At 46.6% G+C, this 21,032-nt stretch overlaps 1 protein-coding gene across 3 annotated transcripts in view; it reads right to left on the bottom strand.

Moving 5' to 3' along the window:
- LOC119442386 (elongation factor-like GTPase 1) overlaps nucleotides 1–1,453 on the bottom strand; it is a 150,554-nt gene extending 149,101 nt beyond the window's left edge. For all 3 annotated transcript variants that reach the window (XM_037707245.2, XM_037707246.2, XM_037707247.2), the window contains exons 1-3: nucleotides 1,177–1,453; nucleotides 939–1,006; nucleotides 325–409 (exon numbers count right to left, since the gene is read on the bottom strand). In XM_037707245.2, coding sequence (XP_037563173.1) covers nucleotides 325–409; nucleotides 939–1,006; nucleotides 1,177–1,267 — 244 coding nt within the window. In that variant the 5' untranslated portion in view covers nucleotides 1,268–1,453. The remainder of the gene's footprint in view (nucleotides 1–324; nucleotides 410–938; nucleotides 1,007–1,176) is intronic.
- Nucleotides 1,454–21,032: the final 19,579 nt, after the last annotated feature.

The raw sequence follows: 21,032 nt of genomic DNA, 5'->3' as shown, positions 1-21,032 counted from the left end.
CCACGACGTCCAGCAGGATGGCGTGGGAACTCTTCGGCATTGTAGCCACTCGCCTTGTGTTTTTGCATCTTTTCTCTTTTACCAAGCCTCTTCTGATAGTAAGAGGAGCTTTTTGGTATTGCAGGAGGGTAATTTACTAATACAGTTAAAGTTATATTTCTCTTCAGTGTCCCTTTAAACTCCATTGGTATCAATGTGGGGATTTGTTGGCTCAAGCAATAGCCCCTCCTCCTTGTTAAAGGACAATATGCAAGAAGATTATGCTGTCCATGTGCTTGTGCTGCAACGTATGTATACAGTGAAAGTGAAGGCATTACCACATACGTTTGGGATAGTAAAGTGTGATTGCGCTAGACTTCATGGTGATTCCACGTTCTTGTTCATCCTTTCTGCTGTCCAGATAGCGCAACTGCAAGGTGGCACAAATGAAATATGCACCTTAACCCCACTAGGTAGAATCAGCAAACATTGAACGAAGCAAGTGATAGCACGTCACACATCACATTTCATAGACTTGTAAACAGTAAAATTATGAAAAATGCTCGACAGCATTCAGCCCAATGAGTGCAAACTACTGACAAGTGTGGCAACTGTCTGCTGAAAACACATTTTTGTTTTAATACACGAATACAAGTTTATCACGTTCAATTCAATAGTATTAAGCTTAAGCGCAACTTCATGGAAAAGAAAATGCGCTCAGGGCATGCTGTTTATTTTCATATCAGTGAGATATAATTCAAATACAATCATCTTAATGTGTAACAACAATCGGCGACAGGCATCGCTCGGTATATGGAAATCACTCACGTCAAAACATACGATACCATCAAAACACGAAGCTGTCAGACGCGTTAATGCAGGCCAACGCATGGTTCTAAATATAAATAGGTCGACGATGAGAAAATGCACAAAACATAGAAATGGAAAGTATTACGAACCTTTCCAGCTAATTTTTGTGATATGATGCCGTTGCTAGCAACTAGAGAATCTGCCAACGTTGTTTTTCCTGCAAAAAAAGGCACAATACAGTTTACACTGCACTCGATCTTGCGTTCTCGATCCACTAAATTTGCGAAACGTTAAACAATTCTCACGCCACAAACCACTCATTTGCAAGCAGCGATATCTTAAATCTTGTGAATGAGTGAAAGATGGTTCGCGCAACACCGCACTAACCATGGTCCACATGGGCGAGTATGCATATGTTTCGGATGTTTCGAGTGCGTTGTTGCAGCTCCTGAATCTTCTCGACCGAGATTCGCTTCATGGCTTCAGTTTCCCTCTTATTAAATATATGATAAAATAAACTAAATCAGTACGGTTCACGACACTCTTAGTCGGACAGTTATTGCACAAACACTGCGTGTCAGTCTGGATTTCACTGCATTTTGAGTAGCAACTTCACCGCACATACTCGCACGCACGCTCGCCGAAACTCACTTGCACATTTGGCTTTGGCTTGAACTTTTGGCTTCGAGTTCGTATAAAAGTCGACTGATTGACGATGTTTACATCGCTGGTGCTGATGGCATGTATGGAAGCGCCGTTTCTACTTGCATTTCCTGGTGTGTCATGTTTACGGCCTTTACTACGTGATTAAACAACAAAAAAAGGCATGACACATGACATATAAAAAACATAGACTAACATAGCGCAAGTTTGCAGTTGAGATGTTTCGTATCATATCGTTGCTGTAATGGTACTGTTGGCTTGAGTAGAGTATGCACCGGTATGCACTCTAGTTTCAGTAAGTTCGGTGCAGTTTCAGACTATCAAGCTCTTGTAGAGCTTGAACAGCAGGAATAAAGTTACACCGTTACACCTATTGTGTTGAACGGTGTTATAAAGCAACGATGCCATCACCAAAAAAAAAAAAAAAAACTGATGTTAAAAAGCATCGGGCAAGATGCGCTCCAAGGGGTGCACGTACACTCTTTTTGAGAGCAGAACCATGGAGAAAGAATTAAGGTAAGAAAAGGAGAAAAAGGAGGAGTTTAAGTGTGCAATAATAGATCCGCAAATCTTAAGACTGCCTGTATTGTGGGCCGTGCGTTAGCCCGGTAGATCGCGAAACGGGCGGAATAGCACATCCTCTGATAGAGCTGATAAAAGATTTGAATCAGTTGATACCAGACCAGCGCAAAGACACGTTTGGAATTATAAGTTAAAGACAAAATGGCATGTTGCTGCTTCCTGCTGTGTAACATTGAACAATTAGAAGAGCTATGAATTGGGCTAATTGGCGTGCATTCATTTTTCTTGGTCCTAAAGTACTCAGCGCAAGAAAAATGAGTAACATTGAACAACGAATGACACACGTTCGCCTTCTCGGATTTACCATCAGTGCATCTGTGTTGACTGTTTCAAAGGGCATGTACAAGATAAGTTTACATCCTTTGGGACGTACCTTGTCCCCAAACAAGGGAGGTTTAGGTTTTGCGTACCCAAAGTTAGGGGATGCAAACCGCCGGGCGTACAAGAGAACGCAAGCAGAGCGAGGGCTTTGGATACGCAAAGAGGCTTGGGTGCGCTGTTTATAGAATTCCATAATAATCGTCACCTGTCTCGCTTGCGTTTCCTTTCTTAAAAACTCTGCGCTTGCTACTTTCCTGTCAGGAACTTCTATTACTTCCATTAAATTCTACTTTCCATTAGTAACCTGGAAGTACCATTCGCGCCGCATTAATGAAAGGAAACGCACGCAAGATTTATGACGTAATATTATTGTTTGGGGATAAGATAAGCTCCAAAGGGTGCAAACTTTTATTTCTAATATATGCGTTCACACACAATGAGGTGAACATTTTTCTCCATAACTATGTACTCTTGGCGACTCGGAATTCATATCAAGGTTCTGCATGAGAACACACGCAAGAACGTCAAGGTGGTCGTGTAAGCATTACCAGGAAATAATATTTATCAATGAGAATTTCTAAGCTGCTGATTCTTGCGGTAACATAACGTAAACCATGGGTGGTAACATACTGCCGAGGTCGCCAAACCATAGAGTTCGGAATTTGAGAAGCAAGGTCAAAAGGGAACATAAGTGATCTGATAAGTGATCATAAGTGGAAGCGGAATGGAATAACAGAGTCGTGCGTGAATGTGTCAAGCGCGTACTCCACGTGCCGGACGCCTAAGCACCGCCGAGGTTGCTGCGCCAGCGTCCTGCATCGCCGTTTATACGGCTTCGAGTAATGGCGCTGATTAGGAAACTGTCCAGCGTCCGTCTCTCCGGCACATACGCTGGTCAATCACATAATAAGTGCTTCAGCGTTTCAGGCATCTGGCACTGTTCTCAGCCAGGGCTATTCGATCGGCCGCCGATGAGTTGTGGGCAGCAGTGTGAGAAAGCAATGCGTATAGACGAGTCCTGTGTAGCAAAGATGCAAGACTTCGCATAACCTTCGAGGGTATGTATAATTTCCCATCCGGATCCTTCCCGATCGAATACATTTAGGCGCCTGTGGATGTTGCCAGCGAGAGCCCTGTAGTTCATAGTGAGGTCATGCAAGAGTGCCTGATAAGTGAATGAGTAGGTATGAGGTCGCAAGTCGGCTATCCGCACTTCGACAGAGAAGGCCGATCATGTTTCACTGTCAGCGAGCTCATGGTCCACCTTGCCACGTTGACCAGGTACCCTTTGAAATGCGATATTGTGGCCCCTTCGCTGGGCACTGTCGTGAGGCTATGCGATTTATAGCACTATATATAGGACGTAATAGGGCCCTTTTTCCAAAAAGCACTGTACCACCTGAAACGCTAGCATGGCATCACCGAACACCATGTATTTCTGAAGTGCATGAGCTGCCAGTTCAGTAGCCAGTTCTGCAACAGTAAATGTCGATTTGTGGTGCAATCGAAATCACCGGGTAACGCCAAGTTGCGGAATAACAATCGCAGCCGTTGTGAAAGCTGGTGTGACCAAACCATCAGTACATAATTGCAGAGCCTAACTATATGCTGTAAATAGAAAGGTTGCGTCGTTTCAGGCCAATGGAAGAAACGTGGGCTTCGTAATTAGAGGTATTTAAAGCATCACTAGTGGTCTCAGAATTGTCCAGGGAAGTGCTTCGGGAGTGTCGGCGACCACGTGAAAAGAAAACTGCGCAAACCTAACTGATTAGCTTCTAGAATAAGAAAGACTGCTTACTGGGTTCCGCATTTTTTGAACGAGAAAGACAGATAAACTCGTCTCTCCGCGATAAGCTCCTTTAAAAAGTACAGGAATGGAAAGTGCCTTATGTTCAGAATATTTTCTACGTCAGTATTTAACCGAGAAAATCGATAAACCAGGCGATGGGAAATTCTGTCGTGTTCCCAAATGATCACACCTGGATGTTTTCCGAAAAGTGGATCCAACGATAGCAAAGTCTACCATGTGGACTTCTGTAAAGTTGAAATATTACAAATAAAGTACAATCTCAAACTAAGAAAAGAAAAAAAAAAAAAAGAAAAAAAAAGTAAAGTGGCTTGTAAATTAATTTCTTCTACAGAAATAAATGGCCTTTTGGAACTTCCCTCACGCTTCCCACTTGTCAGCCATCCCCTGTAAAACGGAGGAGATAACAGAAGCGGGCTCCTCCACACGCATACTGTTATTGAGAAGAAGCCAACTTTAAACGTCTCTGTATCATACTACGTGCAGACACATCGAAAAACTACGCGGGTCGCTGCACACATCGCCCGCAAAAGTCCTCTCCTGACCTGGGATCGTCCAATAGCCTGGTGCTGATCGCAGCTTCGACAGTCTCGCTGCAAGCGAGTTTCCTGAAGCGAAAGGGCGTGCATGTTCAGTAAAATGCGCGAGGTTGCTAATGCGCAGTGTTCAAATGTCCTGAGCTTAGGCACATAATGGACGTTAGTAGAGGGTCGACAAGCTTCACGTGCACCATGCTTAAGTCGGGAAGCTCGAGTGCAGTTTCCTCGAAGCTTTAAAGAAATGTGCATGTTGAGCGGCGCTCGCTCGCATTACATAACGAGTGCTTTAAGGATAAGTGTTTTAAAGACGTTCTTTCCGCGGTTCAGTGCGTGTAGACGGCGCCTCGTGGGTAACAAAAGGCCTCGGCGTTTTGAGTCGTTGCTGCAAACGGGAAGGAAAACAGCCATGCATATATAGCCTTACATTACAGCGGTGGACGTGGGTCACGCTTAGCGCGATCGTATTTATTTATTTATTTATTTATTTATTTATTTATTTATTTATTTATTTATTTATTTATTTATTTATTTATTTATTTATTTATTTATTTATTTATTTATTTATTTATTTATTTATTTATTTATTTATTTATTTATTTATTTATTTATTTATTTATTTATTTATTTATTCGAATGCATCAAGCTGCATATTGAGCGAAAAGCCGGCGGCGTCTGTTGCATCGAAACGGAACCTAAATTCCCATTGTCACGAGCGCGCCTTGACGGAGCAGAGCGGGTAATTCGGAACACCTGCTGCCGCAATAGCGCGCCAGTTGTTGCTTGGGGGGATATGGCATCGCAGCAATGCTACGTCACCAGCGCGCCTCGACGGAGTAAACACGGCAAGATGCCGCGTGCAGACGCTGTTCTCTGTGGTTGCTTGTGTTATCCGCGCGTTCCTTGTCCGTACAAGCTATCGCCTGCTTTCTAACTGCGCCTCGGTAAGTCTAGAGAGCCTACATGCAAGCGCTGTTATAAAACAGCGCTTGCATATAGGCTCCCTAGGTAAGTCCAGATCAAAACGCTCCAACCGTCTGAACGCGCTCGCTTCCCCGCGAGGAGTTCATAACTCGAAGGACCGCTCAGTGGCGTTCAATTGGTCATTAACGCTTTCGCATTCACAACTCATAAGAAGTGCTTAGGTATCCTCGGATTTTTCATTCATTCATTTCTTTCTTTCTTTGTTCCTAGGCTTTTTTTTTTCAAACAGATATGTCCGCTGTGCAAAACCATCAAAGCTTCTAAACGAATTGTTGGGTTGAACGTCCCTAAAATGCACAGTGGGTTATGAGGCACAGTGCACAGTGGAGCACAAAATGCACAGTGGAGGGATCCGGACTGATCACCTGTGATTATTTAACGTGAACCCAAAACGCGACACACGAGCTTTTTTGCATTCAGCATCACAATGCGGCCGCCGCGGCCGGATATCGAACCCGCAACCTCATACTGCGCAGCAGAACACCGTAGCCGCTGAACCAACTGCGGATGATACAAAAGCTTTTCATCCGTCCGTATACGTCCGTCCGTCCGTCCGTCCGTCCGTCCGTCCGTCCGTCCGTCCGTCCGTCCGTCCGTCCGTCCGTCCGTCCGTCCGTCCGTCCGTCCATGCCGTTCGTTAATTCGTTCGTCCGTTCGTTCGTTCCACAGTAAAACTTTATTGAGGACACCAAATCCGGCAATACGTCGATGCCCCTGATGTTCTGGTGTGTAATGAGTGAGTGAAATAACTTTATTGAGGTCCAGAGAAGACGCAGGGGACACCCCGCGCCACCCGGCTAGTCCCACGTAGGGACCGGCAAGCCGAGCTTGTGACGGCCCGATCGCGGGCACTCTGGACGGCCAGGGTTTGGTCGTTGAGTTCGGGGCTGCCCAAAAGCGCAGCCCACCTATCCTCGCTGAAGGCGGAGCCGATGGCTTCACACTCCCACAACACATGGTTAAATGTTGCCGTTAGTCCACAGGCAGGGCAGTCCGCACTGGGATACCTTTCAGGGTATATAGCGTGAAGAACCGCAAGGTTAGGATACTCACGAGCTTGTAAAAGTCGAAGGGTCACCGCCCGCGCCCTGCATAAGGCAGGGTGCGGGAGGGGGAATACCCGTCTTGACAGATAATAATGCTTAGTGATCTCATTATACGTCATCAATGGTTCCCCGCGGGGTAGGGGGACTGCGGAGGCGGCGCGGTCAGTGAGTCCTCGCGCGGCCTCGTGAGCGCTCTCGTTAGGGTTAGAGGGGGTGTGTAATACCTCGATTATCAGCAAACTTTCTTGCTCGATGTCCTCATCGCTGCCTGAGGAAAAGCTGCGACTACGTTTTGATATAGGTGACTGCGCATTTGACGTCAGTGTGTGCCACTTGTGTGCGCCACTATGTCGTTGTATAATGTCTCATGTAGGTGTCCCAGTTCATTATTTTTATCACTGACCTCTAAGAAAAAACAAAACAAAAAACATTAGGACCATGGACTAGACCGTCAACCGCGCAGAGTGCCATAAGAGCACTGCTGCACTTTTTGAAGACGACTGGGCTCTGCGAACGCCTTTGATTGCCCGGCGAACGCTGTTGTCTGTGCGCGCACATTACCTTTTATGCTTTTCCTTCTCCCATTTAATGTGCCGTTTCTTCCCCCTCCCCCAGTGTTAGGATAGCAAACCAAGTACAAACTGGTTATCCTCCCTGCTCGTTGTTTGTTTGTTTGTTTCTTTCTTTCTCTCTCACTCTTTCGACTTCTCCAATGTATTCTAGTATATGTGATAAGAGCACGTGGTTTTGGTGCAGTGTCTTGGTGTATTGAATGCTCGATCGTACTCCGCATTTATCTTTAATGCTGTTAACGGCCTTATGCATATTGAGGGTTGTGCGGTTTACATACGAACGATATATTGCTTCGAAAATAAGAGCTAAGGTCTCTTGCACTGCAAAATTCGAGCAAACGTTATTACGTTTGAAAGAAGATTGCAGACAGTAATGTACTGCGATGCGGTTGGGCAGACATAAAGGAGCAGGTAACAATTGCCAACATCCAATCAACATTGAAGGACAGATGGTTAGCAATATGACGAAGAGGAAATATATATATATATATATGTATATATATATATATATATATATATATATATATATATATATATATATATATATAACGTGAAAGGTGAACGCACGCCAAAGCATGGAAAGGCGAATTATGCCTAACTTATTGAGGAAGTACAAGATATATCACATGACTGTGCCACTTTTTCAGGCATACTGGTGACGCATGTGCTCTTTATTGACAGCGGGAAGCGTCCATGCATAGAAGAAAGCATGTGCCCAAGGAGATAGAATGCAGTGTCAAGGCAGGCTTCGTCATTTTCCTCGCTCAAACGTTTTGGAGCAGAGAAGCCGGCGATTTTGCTGTTTACAAACAGACCGTGGAAAGCTTCCGGTTTTCCTCCCAGAAATGGAGCGGGCAAGAAATACAACGGAGAGCCGTAATACAGCGCGGCAAAGCATAGTCTGCGCATTTTCAAGTTTCCCTCCCCAACTAATCAAAATTTACAAATCGATTTCGCCGTATATATTACACTGGAAAATTATGTCATTGCTTGAGACGTGATACACATTTCTTTTATTTGAAAACGTAGAAGGGGACCTTTCGTACGTTGAGCAAAGTTAAAAACACGCTCTTTTTTATTTTCAGCATAGTAGGCTGATGGGATACGGGACCGGAAGTTTCTTGTGGTAGCTTTTGGCCGCAGTGCTCAGGAGAGTGTTTTGCTGTCGCCTGCGGTTTGGAACAGGAAGCAGCCAGTGGTGACATAATTATTAACGTCGCGTCAACATCACTACAATGCAGAACGGTGATCATCAGACGCTGCGGTCACAGATTCTGCCGATGACTGACTCGACGTTCTATTGTTGGCGCTTTATTGAATTGGGTACAATCGCAGAAACTGCGGAACGTGCGATTTTGTTGCTGTGATTTTTTTTCTTCCTTTCATATATTCAACTGACTGTTCACGCACGCAATGTCATCATCCTTTACTCATTTTACAGTTTACTGTTTGTGGAGAACATGGCGACAAAACGGAGGGCAAGATTTCCAATTTCATCAAAATAAGTTAATTATATGAAGTCACGCCACGCAGCGAGCAGGTTTGCGGGTGAGACATAACATTGTAATATCCCCACGACGCGTTTAGAATCCTACCGAAGGGGAGAAAGCAGAAATAAAAAAAAGTTGAAAGAGAAGGTTTGTGTCGTGAAGATCTTCCAGGGGAAAATCAATCAATCAATGAGTCAATCAATCAATCCCTTGATTAATTAATCAGTTGATAAATCAAGCAAGTAAGCTAGCAAGCAAATAAATTATAAGTGCAAGTATTTAGAACATGACATTGTTGTATATATGTTCTCACACAATATCCATTTTATTCATTTTCTTTCGCGTATGAGCTACTTCTCTCTCCGCCGAGTCAATGTGAGTGAGTGAGTGAGCAAAAACTTTATTGAAAATAAATAAATAAAAGATGGCACGCTGGCTGGGGCCCCTATTCCAGGCACGAGCGGCTCGCTGGGCTTGGTCCCGAGTCAATGTACTTCGCCGATAAACGGTAAGTATTTTCTCGCAAGAGGAGGACTTTGGCGCACGAACTGAGCGTTCCCAGACAGGTTCCATCGTGGAGAGCAGTGCTGTGTGCCCACAGCAGGACACACACAAGCAGCGGGTCGACTGTCTTTGTTCCGCAGTCGTGACTCCGCGGGAATGCAGCTCAGCTCCGCCCTCTATAGCTGCAGCGCGCGTGCTCCCATTTAGTCGTGTGCACTACGGACGTTTTGACGACGCGCGTCACGAGAGGTCAAGGTACCCCGAGCCGCGCTCCGTTATTCAAGGTAACCCGGCTTTCGCGCTTCCCACGGAACGATAATGGTCGACGCGAAGGAGACGAGGACAGCGGGAGAACGACCGTCCCTGGTGGTGTTTAACTGAGAGCAGGCACCCACGAATGGATCGTGAACATGACTCAGACGACGAAGGCTAACAACTTCCGAAACGATCGTTTCCGCCCTCAGCTTGGTTGGTCGTTTTCTTTGACGACATCGTTGTGCGCTTGCTGTCACCACGTGTGCTTTAGGATAACATTGCAAGAGCAGAATGGTCGCCGCGTTTGTTTGTACTTGTACATGTCTGTGTAACAAGAGAACAGAAGTGATCACGTGGCGGGCATGCTCGGTTGCCTCTGGAGGCATAGATGATCATTTATGACCTCACACCCCCCTGCTTGTTACACGCACACCTCTTTGCCCATTCGAAAGAAAGAAAGAAGAAAAAAATAACAAAGAATTCCGAGCCTGTGTTGCGGTCACGGGCGCTTGTTTTCCCTGACTCCGAAGGAACTTTCGGTGCTTACAAGTCCCTTTCCTTATATCTCAGAGCACGCCCTTGTTGTCTACAAGTCTACAGGTATAGCCTATAAGTGGGGTTCGGCATTTTCGGATAAATCCAAAACGAAAAAACTTTGACGTCGATTTAGAACTTGGGTATATGTGCCACTCGTTCTGTGATGGTCTTATACGAACCTCTTTGATGCCAACTTGGGTCACTGGGTATGTCCCACTGTTAGTGTGCTGCTCTTCAATGAACGTTTTTCACGCCAACTTGGGTAACTATAGGTATGTGCCACTGGGAATGTGCCACTTTCCAATGACGAAAAAGATCCCATAAATTTCTCCCATGCTGTGTGGAATCTAACCAATGTCACGCAAACGCCTTTCACGCAGACGCTTTAGCGAGCTGGGCCATAAATATGTGCCGGTACGTGCCGCTTTTCAATGAATTCTTGCCAACTCGGGTCACTATAAGTACGTGCCACTATATGTGTGCGATAAGCGAAGGAACAATTCTCAGCATTCGCAGGCACCGGTGCGCCATGTTTCTCGTCTCGGAGGCCACGCGCGGACTTTTCGGCAGCGCCACAAGATGGCGCTACGTGTCCAGAAAGAAGCGCGAGAAAGGAGCCCGGTTGTCGCATGACGGCGTTTCTCAGCGTTCGCACGCACGTGGCGCGCCATACATTCCGGATGCCACCCCAGGCTTCGCGGTGGCGGCGCTGGATGGCGCCGAGCGTTCATTAGGAAATAGAGTTACTGTACATGTAGCCAAAGGTAGTAGAGCTGCGTGTAGGTCCGTCATCTTGCGCGCTTAAGCATCCATACTAAGCGGGAAAGCCACTCCTCCTGACTGCAGGAGAGGCACTATTGGGTCAGCGGCGACGGTGCGCTCTCGTTCATTTCACGCCGTTGCCGATAGCAACACTATAGTACTATCGCTTCAAATTTAAAAGAAGGAATCTTGAGCAAACAACGATTCCCCATAAAACAAGCGCTAGAAGTTCGCTATGATTTGCCTTTCATCAATGACTAACACGACGAGAATTTTGATTACATCGAGCCAGACCGCGTGCAATAGATGCGGGAAAGGCTGCCAGCTTTAATACTGTGCAGTATTACGCTGCCATGCTAGATCTGTTTGGTACATGTTTGCATATCGACATGCACAAGTTCTTATCTGTTTTTGGTGCCCATATTGCACTGGGTAACGACTGATGAATAGATATCGCTTGGCACAAGTCATACGTACATGTATCGAAACTGCCCAGTATATTGTTGTCGATTCTACATGTGTGATCGACGTGAATGGCGCTGCACATTATGAAACGTACTGGAATGTACGAATCATGTATAAATAAGTAGCCAATGAGATCTACCCGTATACATGTCCCATTTTAACAACCGCCCACTATGCTCGCCGCGCTTTTGGCACTTCTTATAGTGGCATGAGCTGGCCATACGAAGTTATAGGGGTGTCACACGGGGCACTTTCGATAGCGATTGGCTCCTTTGCGCAAGCTGCAGGAAGGAGTTAATCGCGGTCGATAATTTCGATCCGGACCGGGCTCCAACACGCGAAAGGGTACTTGAGTGGCTTCAGTGAACCAGCGCATACTGATTTTCAATGCTGTCGCACTTAACACAGTTTGGCACAGGGGGTCGTGTAGGACAGGGATTCTTTCGATTACCCGCAGCGGCGGGTAACCTCGCGCACAACCTCACGCGTTAGTATGCGCGAGGCAGAAGGGTCAGTAGAAACAAAGTGGACGAGAAAGAAAAATGTTCCAAAATATAGAATAATGTTGTTAAAGCGAAGAACAATGGCGCGGAGAGTGCGAAAGAATGACGTGCACTCTGTAGGGATCCCGCTGCTCATAGAATGCCCCCGCCGACCTCTCGTTCGCTCTTCGTTAGCTCTCTCCTCGGTTTACGACCGCGGCGGCGTTCTCGTTTTCTTCACTGCTTTCCTCTCTGGGCACGAATGATTAGCGCACGTACACGACGTTTCGTGCAGTGGTCTCTGGGCTGCAGGCTATTGGACGAAGCTATATACTGCGGGAGGAAGGAGTCAGGACCATCGTGTCTGAGCAGCGGCAAAAACGGCGTGCATGCCGTGCGCATAAGCACCCGAGGTGTTGCCGGAAGGGTGCAGCAGCAGCAGCCAGCCATGCGTATTCCCGGCCCCGGTTAGTGGCCGAGGCGGCCCAGCGAGCCGGCGCCGCCGCTCGCGCAACAGTTGAGGGCCTGCAGCGCCGGCCGGCCGGTCGGCTTGCGTGGACGCACCAGGAAGCACCGTCGTCTCGGTGGCCGCGCCACGCGAGCACGTCGCTCGACCGACCGACCGCACGCAAGCCACGCTGCGCAGTAGAACGACGTGAGAGTATGTAGCAACGGCGCAGGCAGCCTGAAATTCGCTTGCAGCGAATGCTGTGCGCGTATACGTTTCCAAATCAAACATTGGAGGACGCTTAAGCTTCGCCTTTAAGAGTGGAACGCTACAGCGTTATCGGACTCCGTTCGCATCACATTATTCTTTATGAGTAGGCTTCACCGCAAGGCAGAACGTGGGAAAGCCAACTTACAAAGACCTAGGCTTACACTGATCCCCTTAAAGTAGGCTCTACTTTTAAACACAAAAGCATTGCTGGGAAGACATTTTTACAGGAGCAATTTAAGCCTTCTTATATCAAAATGTGAAGGCCCTAGGACTTTTTTAATTATTTTAATAATTGTTCGGCTGTTGCCCCGAGGCGCGCGCGTGTCCAAAATTTAGAAAGGCTCGGTTTTCAACATTCCCCTCAATGTTGCCTAGAACCAAAGTACAGCGAAACACCACCAGAATTGGAGAACGCTTAAGCTTGACCTTTAAGAGTGGAACGCGATAGCATTCAAAGAGCCCTGGCTGCTTATCAGGCTTTTTTCTCACGTATATTCAAATTACAATCCGGCGCTATCACGCCTGTAGGTTAATTGTGGGTATGTCGTACTTTACGATTTTTCTGACGGATTTTACTATCAGAAATTAAATTTTTGTTTACTGACGCCTTGCGCCACGCGGAGGGCCCGTGTGGTCAGGGTGGTTCGGGATGATGTGGTTTGGCATGGTTATTTCAGCCAGACGCCGATGCTTAACGCCGACGCCGACACCAACGCCGGATTTTCTGTGACACGGGGCCCTTGAACGCTATCGCGTTAATATGCTTTCTATGGAAGAGAGAGGTGCATAGCATCTATACTTGGACCACGGCCTGTTTCAGGTCTTGAAAAGATGGCATTTCTTGCCCCCAAATAACTTTTTAATTAGGTGGGACGTACATGTGCACGAAGTATTAACGTATATTTGGCGTTTTTAATTTGTTTATTTTTTTTCGTCATTCAGTGTGCTGTGCCAGCATGTGACTTCGTTTTATTTTTCTCGGGGGCGGTAAAGTTTGATTGTGGTGATGATGATTATGATTACCACTACCGCCGCTCTGAAAGCTCCAGAGTGGGTCGTCAAAGTTACTCCGTGCTAATTAATGAATGACCATTCCAGAGCCTGTATAACGCTTGTGGATGGTCTGGGAAATATTACGGTACGTACTGAAGAGAAGTGATCTCAATATACGCGAAGCAAGATACTGGAGTGACTCCGCTTATGCCAGAGCTATCAATATAGCAAAGTTAAACAGTATCAGACGCCGACTCGCTGCTTCTGCTCTTGTCATGTGCTCTTTCCTCCCCGAGAGACGAGAAGAGAAAAACGAGAGGCAGGAGATAGTTGTTGTCGTCGTCGTAGTGGTCATTATCATCATGATACCCACTACCACCACACAAACAAAAACGAAAACAAAAAACAATAACAATGCCAACATCATCACCATGATAAGCACTACCACACACACACACACAAACGATAACAACAATAACATAATCATCATCAACAACAGCAACGGAAATGCGCCAGAATGGATCATCGGGGAAACGCCTCCTAAATAGTCTTTATAGGAGGCGTTGATCGAGGTTACTCCACGCCGGCTGACGTACTGCTGTTCCTAAGCGGAAACATTTCGATAAGTACAGAAGTGATCTAGTCAAGTTAACCTCCTTGCATTTCCCACTCCCCCCTCTCTCTCTCTCTCTAAGCAAGGTGTTGTAGCGCACGTCGTGTGCCATTTGCTGACCCGAGGAACGAGAGAACGACAGAGGCACGAGAGAGTTCGGGACTATAGCCTCGCGAACACGAGCCGAAATACCATTTTCTCGAGACATCTTTTGTCGCGTCCGCACGCGTGCGCAGATCACCTTCGACGAGATCACAATGGCACGCGGCGAGTACGCAACATTCTTGCGCCCGAGCGCGATGCGTGCTCAGTATATATAGGAACTGTGGCTGTATCATGCGGACAATGGCTCGGACGAAATTGGCTTCTCCCTTCTATGTCTCGCTCTCTATACTCTATTTCAGTCGGGAGCTGTCGGAGTATAGATATTACTGGGAATCGCTGTTTGCTGAAGCGAGACAACTTACTGCTATTGCGAGCGAGACATCTATAGGAAATAGCTGTCGCCGTATTCAGAGCAGAAGAAAATGATCAAGAACGCTTGGGTCTAAATGTTGTTCTTTATGTATTCGCGTGTGGGTTGCGTGGGCAGCACTGTCTGCGGATTCGAACCTTCTTGGACGCTGAACCTAAACTGCCATCTGTACATGTACTTCATAGCAGCCGCATATATGCTGCACGTCGACTATGAGTATAAAGGAGAGACGTCAAGCAAACATCAAGCACTCGGTAGGAGGCCTTTAATGACCACCTTGCTTCGAGCCATCCTGTGCAATTGCGTTCTGACAGTACCTTGTTTCGTCGATTGCGAAACCAACAAGCACGCAAGCGCCACGAAACCTTCACCGCTTCCCGGATTTCCGTCTTCTGCTGAGCAGCCAACTGGTCGGTTTCTTTTTATATACCACGCGTTTTCAGCCACTTGGGGTGTATAAAAGTCTTGGTCGCGGATGAAGCAACAAAACCAGCAATTGTCCTGTTCCGGTTTCTCAAAGACGGGGAAAGAAATAACACTACAAGGTGCTTGTATAACAAGGAGAAGGAGGAGTAAGAGACGCCCTATAGTAAAGGTGTGCCATAATATACGTTACATGCAAATATGCTTGGACGGAGCCGCTTGTCAGCTTATACTGTACACACGCATCGGAAGTTCACCACTGCAAGCAGCAAAAGCTGCACTGTAAACATCCGAAAGATCCGTTTACTCTTACTGCCAATCACCATGGACACGAACGGTGTAGCTCTCTTAGGCAACTTCGTTTGAACTGTAAACGAGGCGCTGGTCTGACGTATAATATCCCGAATAAAGCTGGTAGACCGCGGATACCACGAAGAAACTTTCTTTTTTAATTCGTAACATTCTTTGCACAATTATTTCTAGCACGCAAACTGCAAGTTCGGAACAATATGCCCAAGGTTCAATGAAATATTTTAGCAAAGCTGCATTTTCAATAACCAAACTGCAGGTTACTTTTTGCATGTTCACTCGCATGCCTCAAATTCTTTCTACAGCTTCAACAAGTTTATCTAACTTCTTACGCCGATCCAGTGACTCAAGTTGATTACTAGCTTGGGCCACTAGGAATGGGCTCATGGTCGTTTCTTTACCTGGTTATATATTATTTATATATCAGCACATCCATGCATGACATGAATTACATTGCATGACACACATTTGGACCACAAGGTATGTGCACATGGTCATCGCGCCGTCGTGGTCGTTTATTTAACTGGATCTGCACCAGGATATGTACGACATGACATCAGTGAGACGACGTGAACGGCTTGGCAGGCATGACATGACATGCATGCATGACATGCTCATAGTCATGATGCCATCGTAATCGTTTCAATAGCTGACTTTATATGAGGATATACATTACATGCATGCATGACATGAATGAAACGTGGGAAAGCCAGCTTACAAAGACCAAGCTTGCACTGATTCCCTTAAAGTCGGCTTCACTTTTAAACTGAAATGCATTGCTGGAAAGACGTTTTTCCAGGGGCAATATAAGTGGTCTTATATTAAAATGTGAAGGCCCTAGCACCTTTTTTATTATTTTATTCATTGTTTGCTATTGCCCCGACGCGGGCAGGTCTGGTAGAAATGCTGGAAAAGGGGTTTGTGTTTGAGTTTCCTCGTAGCAGAATTAGGTTTTCTCGTACATTCAAATTACAATACGACGGCGAATCCGACGCCGAATGGTATAGTCGTACTTTATCATTTTTCTGACGCATTTCACTGTGAGAAATTCAGTTTTTTGTTCACCAAAACCTTGCACCACGTGGAGGGCCTGCGCGGTCGATGTGGTTGGATCATTTTCTTCGCACCCGCGATCACACGCCGGTTGCCGACGCCGGATTTTCTGCGACACGGGGCCCTAAACGCTATCGCGTTAATATGACGTGCAGAACATGGCAAGAATGACATGCATGCATGCATGTCATGACAGAAGTTACACCTAAGGCGCTTTGCGGAACTCCAAACGGTGTTGGATAACCAGGTTACCTGCAAAATTAAATGCTTCGCATAACATCGATTCCCACAGAGCGTGGGATCTGCATAATTTTTACAGCTATAGACAAATATGTTATTATTATTATTATTATTATTATTATTATTATTATTATTATTATTATTATTATTATTATTATTATTATTATAAATAACAAAAATTGAATTTCTCACAGTGAAATCTGTCAAAAAATGGTAAAGTACGACTTAACCACAACCTACAGACATGGTGGCGTCGGATTGTAATTTGAATGTACGAAAAAAACCTATTTCTGTTACGAGGAAACTCAAATACAAACCTCTTTTCCAGCCTTTCTACCATACCAACAGCGGTGCGCTATGGTAGTTCACTTGAGAAAATCCTATCCAGATGGCGCTCGCATCCTCGGCAGGTCAAATTGGTACTTGGCCTGCCTAATGCGTTTTAGACACGCGTGCGCGTCAGGGCAATAGCAAACAATTAATAAAATAATAAACAAAGGTCCCAGGGCCTTCACATTTTAATATAAGACGACTTATATTGCACCTGGAAAATTGCCTTCCCAGCAATGCATTTCTCCTTAAAAGTGAAGCCGACTTTAAGGGGATCGGTGTAAGCTTGGTCTTTGTAAGCTGGCTTTCCCACGTTCTGTGTTGCAGTGAAGCCTAATCATAAAGAAAAATGCGATGCGAATGGGGCCCGATAACTCTATCGCGTTCCACTCTTAAAGGCGAAGCTTAAGCGTCCTCCAATTAATTATTATTATTATTATTATTATTATTATTATTATTATTATTATTATTATTATTATTATTATTATTATTATTATTCGATATCAAAACACATGTACAATAGAAATAGAGCGAAATAAGGGCAGAAGCAAGCTGCCAACTGCAGCCGGAGGGGCACGAAACCAGCGTCCATTGTTTAGAAAACAAGGGATAGAAACATAAATTGAGGATAGGAAAAAAAGGACGTAATGAGAGAAAAAAAAGAACAAGATGACGGATCACGAAGACTGAAGTGAAACAACGACAAGTAATATATTACGGCAATTGGAACTGAAGGGATTAAAGGGAAAGGCAAGAAGGCTAACCGAATCGCAATATTCGGTTTACTACCCTGCGCAGGTGGAGGAAAAAAGGGAGGATAAAATATGAAGGAACAGAGAGAGAATACAGCGCCGAGAGGAATAGCACAACACATGAAGAGCAAAACACGCTGAATTGTGTAGTATTTCGTACAGTCTCCGCAAAGAAGCGCACAATCTCCTGTGCTGACAATCGGTATAAGGCTGCTTTTGGATCTTGTGTGCACGAAATGATGATGGCTTGTGGAGCATTCCTCTACTAAAGGGACTCCAGCACTGCAGTCAGTGTATCGCGTGCACACATTACATTTTGAACAGGCATTGTGTCCTACAATAGCTATAGACGTGCAGACTGAGATGTAATGGTACGATGCACCTACAATGCACCACTTCGTGTTTGACTGATGTATAGTTCATGTTCCAATTGCAGGCTTCAAGGGCGCTTTAGAAGAAAATGCGCTGCCAGCAACGGGCGCTTCTCACTTTTTGACGCGTGCCAACATAAAACATTTCCTTTCTCGATGAACCACTCGCTACAGTGGCGTACACGATGACGCTTCTCCGAGAGCATGCGAGCGTCATCAGAAAACACCAACAAATGTCCTCACTTCTTTTTCACTTGTCTCTCATGCCTGCAAAAACAACTTTTTTTCTTGGCTCTGAGAAGAGAAAGAGAGAGGAAACAAACGCTCCTTTCTTAAACACTCGCTGCCCGCTGTGAGGTCTCCGAAGCCACAATGGCTAAACGCACCCCAAGCAGTATAAATATGCGCACACTTTCAAACGAAAGACGTGCGTTGTGTCATTCGAAACACGAAAACCCCCGAATGCGCCGTGTACAAAAACGCTTTTAATTTTGCGCACTTCTCCGGCTTGTCATATGTACGCCTCGCCGTACACGCATCTCTCTCGTTCGCGTGCGTGGGCGCCGCTCACGCGCTTTCGTTCTGCTGAATGTCTAGACGCACAAAGTCCGGCTCGGCGGAGAATGCGACGGCCGCGACAAGAAAAAGAAAATAGATACACAAAACGCGAAGCTGCGTATAGAGTGCGGCCGAAAGCGCGCTGCGCTGGCTGAGGTCTCTCGCGAGACAGACCCAGAAAATAAAAAAACAAGAAAGAAAGGACGCGCCGGCGGATTTCACGAAGCCAAACCAGAGAGATGCGAAAAACGGGCCGAGTGCGCGTGCGTGAAATTTCGAGGCAAAAAAAAAGCCAAAACGGCGTGTGTGTCGGACTGCGAAAGCGGACTAAATGCAAACAGTGCAGCGACAAAAAAAAAAAAAAAAAAAAAAACTCGAGAAAGGTGGAAAGGCATGAAAGAAAGAAGAGTGATAAGCAAGGCGAAAGCCAAGAAAGGCAAAACGGCACAAGTCTGAGAAGACTCTCGCGCATAAACGCTACGTGCGCCTGTCCAAGTGGCGGACGGGCGGGCTTGCGAGGGTCTCGTGTATGTGCGATGATGTGCCGCGAGCGGCGCATGCCGCTGGCTCCACGGCTGCATGCAGCAGCGGCACCATCGGGGCTAATGCTCGACGCACGCCTTCGCTGCCTTCGCGTCACGCCGAGCGTCCCCGCGCCGTGAAAACTCTCGGGCGAGCGAGGGTCGACGCTCTGGATGTATGCCCGCGCGTACAACTTGGCATTGCACGCGGACAGTTTTGCTGGCCCGGACGAGCGAGTGAGCGCGCCGCCGCATACATGGGCATCGCGCTGCGCCGAACAGCAGAATTGCGAGCCAACAGAGTATGCCGATGCTGTTGCGCTTACGTAACAGGAGGTAGTACTACATCCTTCGACTACCAGATGGTACTAAACGCTTTGAGTTTCCGCGAGAAGGATTGTTCGAAGGTGGCCGCGTGGACGACTTGCAAAATGTGCCACGTGTAGCACACGGCTCGATTAGAAGAATCAGACAATTCTGAAGGTACCAGGCGTGGCCTACCAGACTTAAGTTCCTCGGGCGAGCTTACGTACGCCGTCACCGGATGCATGGCTTCGCCTGGCAGCCTACAAGGGTAGCTTTACTGGGACCAACAGCCGGCATCGAAAGTCTACCGACCGCCTGATCTGAGAAAAAGCTGCAGCAGTCTATGGGCGTATTCGAGAGGCTCAATTCACAAAGGTTTTCATTCGTATAAGTGCTCTTTGCCAGCGGGTGGCAGCCTTCGTTAATAATATGTCCAGCGTTGGTATTGGCTGGAATTTGCTTTCATGAACAACTCTAGCGTGAGAACATTTTGCGAATGCAGGCTCAGGATTTCAGTCCAAAACGCTACCTCGCTTCAAACCCGCCACGGGGGCTCAGTCAGCTAAGGCGTCGCGCTGCTGAGCACGAGATCGCGGGATCGAATCCCGGCTGCGGCGGCCGCATCTCGATGGAGGCGAAATGCAAAAACGCCCATGTGCTTGCGTTGTAGTGCACGTTAAAGAACCCCCAGGTGGTCAAAATTAATCCGGAGCCCTCCACTACGGCGTGCCTCATAATCAGAACTGGTTTTGGCACGTAAAACCCCAGAAAGAAGAAGTACATCGCTTCAAGCCCACAGGTGAACTCGAAAAAGCTTGTATCAATCAGATACGATGTCCTTCGCGTCTCTAGACTTGGGACGTTCCATATTCCACAGAGTTTCTTAACGCTAGAATATTACGTGTTACGCAGTAGTCATCCACGGTACGCCTTAGGCTAGAATCGTTCGTAAGAGCAGATGTCAGCCAATCCCGATGTCGGTCATATATTAAAAGCGCAATCAGCCAGCCAATGGCAAACAGCACTTCCACAAGCGAAAAGCTTTGCGAATTCAGTCCCGTGTTTTTATCAGGGACTATAAAGAGCAAACAGAGAGAGAGCGATAAGAGATGCAGAGAGAGAGAGAGAGAGAGAGAGAGACAGAGAATGTCAGTGCAGCGACTTCCTCTGCCTATATAGCCGGATCGAGGAAAACGAAAACAGACAAATCGACGCTCAAGTCTACAGCGGCGGTCAAACGACCCAGTTTGTTTCCTCCGTCCTCTCGCGTGCGTCTGTCTTAAGAGTCGTCACGGTCGACAGGAAGCCAACAATAGCGCTTTCTTTCTCTCGTCGGGGCCGAGGCGCTAAAGAGAACGGCCAAGAAATCATCACCCGCGCGTACCTCGCCGGTGGTGACTGACAGGTGAGCGCCCGATGCGCGAAATGACCGGCCGCACGAGATAGCAGACTGTTCGCATACTGCTGCAGCCTTGGAAGGCAGGCCGTGTAAAGTTCGTTTCAGAAAAAAAAAAAAAAAAGACGGTGCAGCGTTGCGTGCACTACAGCCTGACCAGGATAGAAAGCGCGTCAGTG

The sequence above is a fragment of the Dermacentor silvarum genome, chromosome 2 (genome assembly GCF_013339745.2).
Source record: "Dermacentor silvarum isolate Dsil-2018 chromosome 2, BIME_Dsil_1.4, whole genome shotgun sequence".
Classification (NCBI taxonomy): domain Eukaryota; kingdom Metazoa; phylum Arthropoda; class Arachnida; order Ixodida; family Ixodidae; genus Dermacentor; species Dermacentor silvarum.
Note: the sequence above shows the minus strand (reverse complement) of the source record. Positions and strands in the feature narration are given on the sequence as shown.